The 13,198-nt window shown below is 38.5% G+C and overlaps 1 protein-coding gene across 3 annotated transcripts in view; it reads right to left on the bottom strand.

Annotated features, from left to right (window-relative positions):
• The window catches only part of LOC125238784 (spliceosome-associated protein CWC27 homolog), a 28,095-nt gene extending 15,796 nt beyond the window's left edge, over positions 1-12,299 (bottom strand). For all 3 annotated transcript variants that reach the window (XR_007178471.1, XM_048146221.1, XM_048146220.1), the window contains exons 1-6: positions 12,128-12,299; positions 10,976-11,084; positions 10,643-10,743; positions 8,958-9,108; positions 7,447-7,636; positions 491-621 (exon numbers count right to left, since the gene is read on the bottom strand). Coding sequence is in view for 2 of the 3 variants with exons in the window: in XM_048146221.1 (XP_048002178.1) it covers positions 491-621; positions 7,447-7,636; positions 8,958-9,108; positions 10,643-10,743; positions 10,976-11,084; positions 12,128-12,169 (724 nt within the window). In the remaining variant the exon portion in view is untranslated. The remainder of the gene's footprint in view (positions 1-490; positions 622-7,446; positions 7,637-8,957; positions 9,109-10,642; positions 10,744-10,975; positions 11,085-12,127) is intronic.
• Positions 12,300-13,198: the final 899 nt, after the last annotated feature.

Raw genomic sequence — 13,198 nt, forward strand, 5'->3', positions numbered from 1 at the left:
TACCAGAAGAAAGCACCTTGTTAAGATTAGGATCTTCTAGAAGTTCCTAAGTGGATATAACCTTCCCTTTGTGGTCTAAAAACTAGTGCTTACGACAAATCCTGAGATTACGATTATTTGCCAAAGCGTAGCAAAAATATCGGGACAACACTTAAGACACAGAAGTTCTTGAGTCCGGGGTCCGCTTTGACAACCAATCCCAAGGTTTGGCATTAGCACTAGTTTTATACGAAAGCGATTGCCATCTGTCATCTTATCCAAAGGGTAAGTAAATAGGCCTTATTTTTTTTTATACCACGTCGGTGGCAAACAGGTATACGGTCCGCCTGATGGAAAGCGGTCACCGTAACCTATGAACGCCTGCAACTCAAGGGGTGTCACATGCGCGTTGCTGATCCATTAGAAACTTGTACACTCCTTTTTTGAAGAACCCCATACTGATTAGTCCAGTTTACATATGTATGTAATGTATGTATGTATTAATATTTACCAGCGGCAGTCATCTTGCTGAGTTTAGGATCTTCTAGAAGGTCGTGGGTGGACTTGGGCTTCCCTCTGTACTCCATGGCTTCCCCCTCGTCTTCTTCTGCTTCTTCGCCGAATGATAGTAGACCGAAGTTTCTGGAACAAAGATTTTATTGAGCTCTTGAACTCACGGTCTTTGGATTCCGAGTTCATTCTCACCCGAGGCAGTATCGTTGCATTTTTAGGGTTCCGTAGTCAACTAAGGAACCCTTATAGTTTCGCCATGTCTGTGTGTCCGTCTGTCCGTCCGTCCGTCCGTCCGTCCGTCCGCGGATAATCTCAGTAACCGTAAGCACTAGAAAGCTGAAATTTGGTACCAATATGTATATCAATCACGCCAACAAAGTGCAAAAATAAAAAGTGGAAAAAATTGTTTTATTAGGGTACCCTCCCTACATGTAAAGTGGGGAATGATATTTTTTTTTCATTCCAACCCCAACGTGTGATATATTGTTGGATAGATATTTAAAAATGAATAAGGGTTTATTAAGATTGTTTTTTGATAATATTAATATTTTTGGAAATAATCGCTCCTAAAGGAAAAAAAAGTGCGTCCCCCCCCCTCTAACTTTTGAACCATATGTTTAAAAAATGTGAAAAAAATCACAAAAGTAGAACTTTATAAAGACTTTCTAGGAAAATTATTTTGAACTAGATAGGTTCAGTACTTTTTGAGAAAAATGCGAAAAGCTACGGAACCCTACACTGAGCGTGGCCCGACACGCTCTTGGCCGGTTTTTTAATTCTTAGTAAAAAAAATAGTTATTTGTTATACAAGTTGTATTTTAACGCCGAGTGTGGAATTGAAAAACGAGCAAGTGAAAGGATTCTGAACTTGCGAGTTTTTTAACACACGAGAAGTAAAATACATTTGCACCCGAGTGTAACACAAAACTTTTCCCCTCACTATAGCGAGGAAACTACAACGCAAAAAATGCGTATTATCACTTCTTCCAGTAGTTCCACAGGTGGTAAATCATCTTTATTACTAGATTCACCTACTTTTATCAATTTTAAAGCAGTTATTTTGACTTTATTCAAGGTCAAATTACTTTACCCACTAGTGGATAAAATGCGTTTTTACCCGCTTGGTATTAAAGGACAAAACACGTGTTTCCGAGCTAGTGAGGGGAAAAGTAAATTGTGCTACGTAGAGCGGATAAAATATTACTAATGAGGGTAGATTTAATCGCGAAGGCTTGCAGAAGCGATTTCAAGACTCGAGTTCGCAATATTCTTACGCTCCGAGATACACACAATTTTTCATCAAACTTTAAAAATATTAAAAAAGTCAGTCAGTCAGTCTGTCTGTCTGTCTGTCACATTACTAAATATCTCGAGAACTAATTTTGCTATTGCTTTGAAATTTGGAATAGTTATGAACATCGTTAACTTCTACAGATTGAAATTACTAATTTCGTCGAACGGGTTAATAATAACAAAGAGGATGGAGTGTTATAGAGAGTTACTGTCAAAGTAAAATATGTAATCACAGTGCATAGACTGCCATCTCTCGACACAAGCTTAAAACTTTTGAACCTCCGTTTTGACAATATGGCCCATATTGTTAGCTTGATATGTGTTAAAATGTCAAATATTAATATGGCACGTATTTAACCGGGCGACTAAATAACCATAGAAATGGGTATCAAAAATAATAGTTTGGCGACTAAAATGGGGCCTCAAAATATTTCAACATGAGGTAGCATTTTAATGTTATTACGGCTACGGTTTATTCAGACGCGAGTACCAACTATTTATTTGGCAACTGAATTATTATATTGGAAACAATTTAAGAGATACAGTTTAATAGGAAAACGGCTGCCTATTAATATAAAATATACAGTTCTTTTAAAATATTTATATAGCAAATTAATATAAAAAGTACATTTAAAATTTATACATCGGCACTCATAACCTGAGCTGTCATTTTAATAAAAAAAAGGATTCTTATAAAATATAACGGTCGACAAAATATTATACTTATGGGTAAGAAATTGGGTGTTTGGGGGTGCTGGTTGGCAGGAAAACCTTACTCAGAATATGCTTTGGCATAAATCGTTCCGCAGATTTTATAATATCGAATCTTATGCTGGCATAATGTTCATGAGCAAAATAATCTTCTAAATTAAGAGTACTTCCGTAGATTTTTGTTTGCATAATATTTAGGCGGTAAAAAGTTGTCCATCTTCTTCCTATTTCTGTTTTGATAGCGAGTCATGTGTGTTGGGGATGCATGCCTCTGGGACTGTATTTCATTTCCTTTTTGCTATCGTTGTTTTGTTCATACAAAGTACCTAAGAATTATGCCATACTTAGCAAATTTGGTAGGACTTATATTCTACTAAAAAAATAACCTAACCCTAACCCACTTTTTGCTAGCAGAAAATAATTCTGCTCTTGTAATATTATACAATACGATTATCATGGCATTTTTTTTGAATACCACGTCGGTGGCAAACAAGCATATGATCGGTCTGATGGAAAGCGGTCTCCATAACCTATGGACGCCTGCAACTCAAGGGGTGTCACATGCGCGTTACCGACCCATTAGAAGCTTATACACTCCTTTTTGCTGTGTACTTATTATAAAATGATTTGGTACGCGTTCCCTCGCTTGCAACTCGCTCGAAAATATATGTGAGATATTTAAATACTACCCGTGGTTTATGGGTCGCAAATACGATGTTTGAATAGAATAAACATTTATTCGTGAACACAGGCACAGACAAAATACACATAATAACAACAAGACAGAAAGGAATGAAGTGCCACGAAATGGCCTCACCTCAGCGTGTTGCTGGTGACTTCCAGCGCTGATCTTCCGATGAGACCATCGCATCGTTTCCATAAAGAAACGATTTTATATGTGTTTTAAAAAAAACCTACTTCACAATAATTTTTTTAGTTGCCTCCGCAATTTAAATACTACTTTAAACGATGAGCTAAGTATAATTATTTAGGTGCTAACATCTATATGACTACAAATATAAAAAATCTTACGCTTTACAATACTAGGTGCCAATTATTATTTTAGTCGCCAAATTATTGTTTAATGTTCCTCGGCAATATTTTTGTCGCTTGAAACTTGCTGCCGTTTTTTCAATAATAATGATGCTTAATATTTGAGGCTCATATATTTTTTTTGTCGCCACAGTGTTAAAACACAGCCAAATTACTCGTATATTATTGTATGCCCGACATAACTTCCCGTTTAATATTTTAGTTGCCCGGTTAATTATATGCCTATTAATATTAGCGCCATCTAGCCGAGCGTTCCCCAAAGGTGTAACGCCATCTAGGCCACCGTACCTTTTTCTATACGAAGCTACATATGTCTTTGATTATAATAATGACCGTGGTCCCGGTTATGTCATGTGGCTGTGGTGTGAAGTTTTTAACCCCCGACGCAAAAACGACGGGGTGTTATAAGTTTGACGTGTCTGTCTGTCTGTCCGTCTGTCTGTCTGTGTGTGTGTGTGTGTCTGTCTGTGGCATCGTAGCTCCAAAACGGATGAACCGATTTAGATTTTTATTTTTGTCTGAAAGCTGAGTTAGTCGGGAGTGTTCTTAGCCATGTTTCATGAAAATCGGTCTACTATGTCGCGGTGGGGGTTTTCTCAAAATTTTAATTTTAGTACTTAGTACCTGCTTACTTTCACCAACCCCTTTCTTCCCGTAGGTGTCGTAGAAGTCGACTGTGGGATATGGGTTCAATTGCGGCGTAGGCGAGAGGCTGGCAACCTGTCACTGCAATGTCACAATTTGGATGTCTTTCAACCCCTTTTTGCCAAGAGTGGCACTGAAACTTAGTAATTCATGTGCTCTTCCTAAGTTCCTACCCCTTTATGGGATACAGGCGTGATTACATGTATGTTTTGACGACCGGTCTGGCGCAGTCGGTAGTGACCCTGCCTGCTGCGCCGCGGTCCCGGGTTCATATCCCGGTAAGGGCATTTATTTGTGTGATGAACACAGATATTTGTTCCTGAGTCATGGATGTTTTCTATGTATATAAGTATTTATATCTATCTATATATATAAAAATGAAATGCGTTTGTTAGTTACCTATAAACTCGAGAACGGCTGGACCGATTTACGTAATTTTGGTATTGAAATGTTTGTATTAGACCGCAGAAGGTTTAGGCAGTGTAAAAACATGTAAATATTGTGATGATAATTAGAAAACAGTGATTCTTTTTTCCCATACAAATTGTTCCTACCTGACAACTTGACAATGACGTGACGTTAATGACAGGTGCGTTCCAAACTTACATTAATGACGGATGCGTTCCAAACGCATTGTGATTTTATTAATTTATCTTGGCAAAATAATGTGAAAATTAGTAATTATTCCGTTAAAGAAATAAGGAATGGCAAAATAATGTGAAAATTAGTAATTATTTCGTTAAAGAAATAAGAAATAATACTAAATCGGAACGCACACGTCTGTTACAGCTATTTTAAGTAGTCTATGAAGTTGTCATTGTCAAATTGCTTGCCAGATTTATAAATTTCTCTAATAGCTGTAACAGACGGTTAGATTTGGTTCGGGCCGGACCGGTCGGATTTGGTCCGCGTGCTCTACAGACGGCCGGATATGGTTCGGACCGAATTAAATCCGCTGTCCGACTCGAACCAAATCTGACAGTTTGTTACAGCTATTAATTTTATACTTCACAAAAGTAGTGATGAACCGGTACCATCGCAAATAAATAGTTACATTCGCTCCGTGCAAAACTTAGGCGAAGGAAACCGAAACGATCACAATCCTCAAGATCTCTACACACATGGCGATCGGTTGCTCGATTAGAGTGAGATAGAGCGATAGAGTGAGGCATTACATGTTTGTCCTTCTCTACCTATTGCTCCATCTCACTCTAATCGTGCAACAAGTAGTTGATTAGGTGGATGTCACACTGGCTCCGATTCGCATCGCACAACCGGAGCCAGTGTATCATCCACCTTAATATGTAGCGGCCAGGTAATGCGGCTAAAAAATATTGCTTGAAATGAAATGAATGAGAATGAGCTGTCATAACAGAAAAAAAATCTGTTATGGCCGCTGTACACATGTGGCCAACGGTTCCGCCAACCCTTGGTGGAACCCCTTGGCCAAGATAAGAGTCGCTGTTTACACATTGGTGAACCAATCACTTGGCATTGGCTCTTCATGAAAGATGGACGTGGAATGGAAAAGGCTATTTAATTCTAGAACATTTACGTTGTCAGCAAAATTTGATTAAAAAATAATAACCCCGTAGTAAAATTAAATTATTTGAAATATTAACAATTTTTTGAATATTCTGATAAGCACATTTATCTTTTTTAGGCAATACATTAAAAATTTGCAAGGTTATTTTATTTCCTAAAATCAACACTATTATTGGCATAGATAAACTTATTATTTTCGTAAATATTTCACTACTGTCCTTTCTGACGGTTGACGACAAACTGAATGAAGCGCCAACGTGTAAACGCAGTTGGCCATTGGCGCCAAGATCCTTTGACGTGTGGACAAAAAACCGACACCAATCGGTTGGCCGGCCAGCGCAAGCGCCAACTGCCAACTTACGGCCAAGTAGCCCTCTACACGCTTGGCCAAGGGGGTTGGTGGAACCGTTGGCCATATGTGTACAGCGGCCATTAGACGTTGTCAACTGTTATTGCTGTGATTTGTGTTTTGAGATAAAATAAAAATAGTATATTTTTGTAGTTGGAATAAACTAGCGTAAATGGTGTATTTTAAATGAATGGTAAAAAAACTCCAAATTGATTTCAAAAGCAATTTAAAGTATTACAGTTAGTAACTAAAACAACGCAATAACCGGATGATTGCCACAAGAGGAAAAAGGTAATCTTATCTCTTCAATAGGTATGTGCATAGCCGGGCACCGTTAATCAAATATTTAACTTCGATAATCGTTAATCCGTTACTAAAAAAGTTAACTTCGTTAATCGTTAATGCGATACATTTCAACAAATTTAACGTAAGTTAAAGTTAATCGATAATCCGTTAACGCGTGACAAAAAAATATTTTTACTGTAGGTATATATTTAGTTGTATCAGTAATCCACTATAATGTATTATATTACTGTAAAAGCCCGAATTACAGCAAGCCTATTGAACTCTAGGCTACATGTGGAAGGCAGTGATTGCCTGAGCTACTGCCAAGAACTGTGTCAGGAGAGCTGCAAGATCACAGCAGGCGGAAGCCGGGTAGAAGCTAGGGAAGAGAATGTGGTCTTAAATTGGGCTCGAATTTGCTGCCCGGTCACTAGAACCACAGTATAATCTAGAACAGTTGCCATGGTAAAACTTAGGATTCATCGAATCAACGTTGGTAAAAGCGAACCCATGTGAACAACAATTCTTTAGGTAATATTTGGGCTTTTGGCGATCAAAATCGGTAAAAGCTGGGATTTACCGGTTAAATCCTAGGATTTTCCGTACTTCGGACTTTTACAGTAGCGTGTTTTTCGCGGCGCTGCCCTGCTAAATTAACGATTAACGGACTCGGAGAAATTTAACGGAAGTTAACGAGTCCGTTAACATTTTTTAGAGTTAACTTAAAAGTTAATCCGTTAATCGAAATGTTAACTTCGTTAATTAACGATTAACGGATTAACGAGTTAATGCCCAGCTATGGGTATGTGTATATTAAATAGGTACGCTATAATGTAATTAATGATGTAGCTACTTAATTGTTTCAAGTAAAAATGGTCACTTCTTTGCCTTGCCCCATGTTTTGCGCCTCCAAGTATAAGGCGATACGAAGTACGCCGGGCAGCTAGTATTATATATATCGTTGTCTGAGTACCCACAACAAAAGCTTTCTTGAGCTTACCGTGGGCCTCAGTCAATCTGTGTAAGAATGTCCTATAATATTTATTTATGTATGTATGTATTTATGTACTTACTTAACAGCCGCCGCCCGTTCTTTCTTCTTCTTAGTAACCTCTACAGGTTTAGTGGCCGCGACCCTCGGTTGAATATCGTCGAACGGATTAATAATGACTGTAGCTCCGGTTATTTTGTGTGGATGTTCCGGCCGGTCGTCAGGACCGATGAGGCCTTCCGTTAGTTTCAACACGTTGTAGATGGTTTCACCTGGAAAAGAGTTTACGTTCTGATGTGTCATAAAGTAGGTAATAGGCTACTAGACTCGTATCGAATTTAGCACATCAAGTTATTGTTTTCTGCGGGGATTAAAAGCGCGTGATGACTGCGTATTTTTAATTAAAGATATGTTTTTTTTTAAATTACGGACTCCGTAAACGGTGTTGGCCATTGGAGTGACGTCACATAATTCAAATCAACTATGGAAATTAGAGGTACTAATCTAATCTCCATAGAAGCCACCTCTATTGTATTAAAATTCATAGTCGTTGCCCGGCTGTGACTATGTCAAATATTTTTTCTAAATCAACTTACGTCATGTCACAGATATTCTATAGATTAATATGGCTGATGTTGTTTTTGCCTGATCACGTAAAAGTAAACTTTAAATTACTTTTTGCGGGTTTTTAATTCGTAATAAAATATGGTGCTATTTTTTTTTGTTCAATTAGACAGTAATTAATAATGTAAGTAGCCTATTATTGCCAGATTAACTTTAATTTTAATAATAAAACTACAGTGAGACACTGACATATTAAACATGTAAAATCGGGTAATTCACGTAAAATTGTCGAAGGCCGCTCGACATGTTTCGCTCCGTAACGAGGAGCATTTTCATTGAGCACGCGCGATGCTGATAGTTTAACGACGCAAACTGCGGGCCGCAGCTCGCTAGCTAGGCGCGGGGGTCGGTGGCGGCAGAATAGAATAGAATAGAAAGGTGTTTATTTCTCTAGTTAATATGTTTTACAAGTATGTCCATCAGGTCGGTTGTGTGTTCGGCCTGTGGGTGTGTCAGCTACTTACAATATATACTTATGTTCGTCTGAAAGATCTGTATAAGTGTCATGTGTGTGCTGTGTGCTTGTTAGTGTGTGCGTACAGAATAAATTTATATAAATTTAAATGTAGTTTCATGTTGTCCTATCCTACCTTAATACTATTGTCGGCGGCGGCAGGGGCGCACCATAAGAGTTCTTTTGTACCTTTTTGGTATTTTTTTTTAAATCAAAATTATTTATTTGTATACATTTTTTTTTTTTACAAAATCTTACAGTTGCTGCAGGTGTCTCTTTGTAAGTTATTTGCGAAATAACCTGTGCTAGGAGGCACCGCTCTTCATAACTATAACGTGAAACATACTTAATATAATTTTATTATCTTGTAACATTCTTATTTTCCAAATCAACATGTGTGTGTGTGTGTGTGTGTGTGTTTCTAAGTCAGGTTACAAATCTTAACAAATTCTCCACTTCATCATAGTATTTTGGTATGAAACCCTATAATAGTAGATTGCGTAACAAATACTAACCGGTGACCTTCCCAAAGATGGTGTGCTTGTTTTGCAGCTCCGGAGTGGCCCCGAGAGTAATGAAGAACTGAGAGCCATTGTCGTCCTTCCCAGCGTTGGCCATGGCCACGAGACCTCTACGGTTAAACCGGAGACGAGTGTGGAACTCATCCTGAAAGTGCACCGTTTAATTTGTTAATGTGATACACACATAGATATTTTATAGTGTCATAGATTGTATATAAGAAGATCATACCATCCCATACATTAGACACATAGATGGCGCCACAAACAAATGCATTTTTTTTATATAAATGGGCTTACTCTTGACCACAGACTAGCTAAAGGCAAAGACGTGGCCTACGATGGAGTGAGCTCGCCCAGAAGATGCCTCTTCACTCTTGATTTGAAGGTTGCCGGGTTATATGAGCTCGGAAATATAGCCGCCGGCAAGGGATTCCACTCCTTGGCAGTGCGCATAAGAAAAGAAGAAGCAAAGCGCTTCGTGCGGATTCGTGGAATATCTACCAAGTAAGGATGGAGACCGGCCGTGAGTCTAAGAGTCCGATGGTAGAATGGGGACGGTGGAATAAGCTCGTGTAGCTCTTGAGCACACATTGCATTGTTGCCATCGATTATTTGAATTGAAAGATTGGCGTTAAGTGTCACTTTCGAGCCATAAATCTATGTGAAAAGTGACACTTAACGCCATCTACAAGTATAATCGAAACCTACAAGACATTTTTTTTGTGGCGCCGTCTGTGTGGTGTAGTGTATGTGCGTTCTTAGGCGGTCGCATTTTAATGTATGGGATGGTATGATCTTCTATTTAATCTATGGTAGTGTCAAGAGTGAGCTATGAGCGGTCTCACCATAATAGTAATAATTTTATGATACAGATGTTTTTACATCATCATCATCCTCCTTGCGTTATCTCGACGAATTTTTAGAGTAGGCACTAGACTGCAAATGTTTTTTGCATGTTTTATAAAATAAATAAAATAAATAAATATTATAGGACATTCTTACACAGATTGACTCAGGCCCACGATAAGCTCAAGAAGGCTTGTGTTGTGGGTACTCAGACAACGATATATATAATATATAAATACTTATATACATAGAAAACATCCATGACTCAGGAACAAATATCTGTGCTCATCACACTAATAAATGCCCTTACCGGGATTCGAACCCGGGACCGCGGCGTAGCAGGCAGGGTCACTACCGACTGCGCCAGACCGGTCGGTCGGTGTTTTATAAGTTAAAGATAACTCGTACTTTGAACTTTACCTACAAAAGGCATCAAGGCAAGGCCATCTGTATGATGAAACCTAGATAACTATGTATTGCGGCATTTTCAGAATTTGGGTCCGCCCAATTAGCAAAAGTTGTTAACAAAACTAGCTCGCTGTTAGTTTTGTGACGACAATTAAGCATAAAATCTGTCTAAAAATTTACTTTTTTACATTCTCAATGTAGATTATCGTTTAAAGTTTATGTAATTAACACAAAAACAATATTTTTATTGAAATTTCATGCTTAATTATCGTCACAAAACTGACAGTGAGTTAATTTTTGTTAACAACTTTCGCTGATTGGGGGGTCCCAAATCTGAAAATGCCCATGTATATGTTAAGAACATAATGAAATGCACTTCAAAATGTCTGAAATAAATGCTATTTAATTAATTTAATTATAATTACTTTGAATGGTGCTCCGTAGATGGATTCTCCGCCCGTACCGTCTCCATTTGGATCCCCGCCTTGTGCTATAAACCCTGGCACCACCCGGTGGAATATTGTACCTGAAATTAAGCAATTGACAACATTTCATATTATCGACTACTACTTTTTATTGTTTGGTTCGAAAGAACTGAATATTTAAAGGTACACGTATTTTTTTACTTTTCCCAAAAACTGCTATTTTAATGCGAAATTCCCTTTTTATTACTACTTCGAACAGAAAGAGCGTAAGTTACAAACGTCAATGCTCAACAAATGGGGTTTCAATAACCATTTCAGACAATATAAGCTTACCATTATAGTATCCTTCCATACATAGTTGTATGAAATTGCGGCTCGCTTTGGGGGCCTCTTTTGTCCATAACTCTATGTCAATTTCACCCGCTGATGTTTTTAATAGCACCTGCAACACAGTTTCAAACTGTTACAATTTATGAAATAAGACTATGGAAACTTATATCTCGTATAATGAATTTACAATTCATCCCGACACTTCAAACACTTTACAGTGTTCCATTCCGTTTTCATAGTTTTATTTTTCTTGAGTAACTATTGCGGCGGTTAACCATAAGGAATGAGGATTTGTGGAGTGTATGCCGACAACCTCAGATCGCACAGGAAGTGGCTCAGCGGAAATGGAGATGGATCAGTCATACCCTTTGAAGAGGAGCTACCAACAGCACCAGTATCGCGTTTGAGAGGCGGCCTCAAGGAGGAAAGTGAGCCCGCAAACGCCCCGTAGCCGTACACACCTGGAGGCAGAGCGTAGAGAACGAGCTGCAGGAGTTCGGACTGAGTTGGAATGAGGCCAAGGCGGTGGCTCAAGATAGACAGGCGTGGAAGGATCTTGTGGAGGCCCTATGCACCTATGGGGCCGCGATGTTGCCTTCCCCGACCACACACTGCCCTACTCGCGCGATTATCGCACTAGGTTGTTGCCGTCCCTTTGACTCGCGCCATAAAACCGACAAAATAGGGAGCGATGGGCATGATGAGTAGCGCGGCCACACTATGCCTCTGCCTGCTTCCCTCGCTACTTCCCACGCCGCTCGTCGAGTGTGTGGCAGAGGTATAAGACGATACAATGTGTTGTGTGGCCAGACCTAACTGAAGTAGTACTGTTTTAATAAAGAAATTCTAGCGTCATCGCACATCTCGCTGGCTCCGCAGAAAACCAGCGCCGTTGACACGCCTGTCGTGTCAGCTGCATTGCTGAGTGGAGACCATTTCGGCCTCTCATTTCTACTTCTACTGTTTTGTTTTAAGTCTTTGTATTTCTATTTCTGATGTTTGTAGTGATGTATTGGCTGAATAAATGAATTCTATTCTATTCTATTCTATCGTTCGGCTTTAAAATGTTAAACATGCTATAAATATAGTTTTTAATTAAGATATTATTTCTGTAAAGAAAATTGAATACAATTCTCAAAACGAAACGAAAAATACCTTTCCAAGCGCGGGCGGTTCTTGAATGTAAATATTACTCATTTTAATCTCGTTCTCACTTTACCACATTTGAAAAAATGTTGGAATATTATTTATTTATCAAAATACATTGAGTATTTTAACAAATTATGATAAATAAGCTAAATTTTCAATAATCAACACAGCGTTTAGCTATCAGCGTTGACGTTTGTGTGACAGCTTCATGGACAGCTTTGACAAACGTACTGTCATTTTTGACAGCGTACGTATGCGTTCGGATACTTGCTTATCGTGTAACAAACGGCAACCACAGAATTATAATTAAACCAGAATGAGTTGTTAGGCCAAAAAGTGTGTCCACATGAGAGGTTAAAGTTGGGGCTGGTGTCCCTCTCGCACTTATTACCACTATCAAAATCATTTGAATGACGTCATCACTGTCATCATTTGGGGATACCAGTCAATATTCAAAGTTACTACCAAATCTACTAATACCCAATTAAAGGTTTTTAATAATTGCGCAATTTTTTGGTTTTATGGCTTCATAATAATGACTTACCAATTCGTTACAAGGTATTAATACCCTTGCCTCGATATAATACGAAAATAATTTAAGAAGTTTATAAACTTAGTTATCATACAGGTAAAAATACTACTACTATAGTAATTTTTTAACACTGGTCACACGTGCGAGAGGGACACCAGCCCCAACTTTGACCCTCTCATGTGGACACACTTGTGCTAGTCTGTCAAGAACGCCTTTATGCGCAGGTGATAAGGTTCAATTTAGTATGGCAAAAAAAGTGTGAGCTCAGTCCCTATTGTAGGTCGATGACGGCAACATACCGCGACTTTGGAAGTTGTGGAACGAACTTGGTGTGGTGAATCAATATATAGCCTGACAAGATTTTATTTGACCCTGAAAGAGTGTAAAAAAAAATACAAACCGCTTTCATATGGAAATAATGTTCGGACGTCATGTATAATGGGGACAGCGTGTACTGGTTTCGCGTAAATATTTGTAGAAAATGAAAACAGGGTTTTAGAGAATCAAAGTTTAATAAGCATGGTTTAAATACTCGCTACTTGTTT

Source organism: Leguminivora glycinivorella, chromosome 24 (assembly GCF_023078275.1).
Source record: "Leguminivora glycinivorella isolate SPB_JAAS2020 chromosome 24, LegGlyc_1.1, whole genome shotgun sequence".
In the NCBI taxonomy this organism is placed as follows: Eukaryota; Metazoa; Arthropoda; class Insecta; order Lepidoptera; family Tortricidae; genus Leguminivora; species Leguminivora glycinivorella.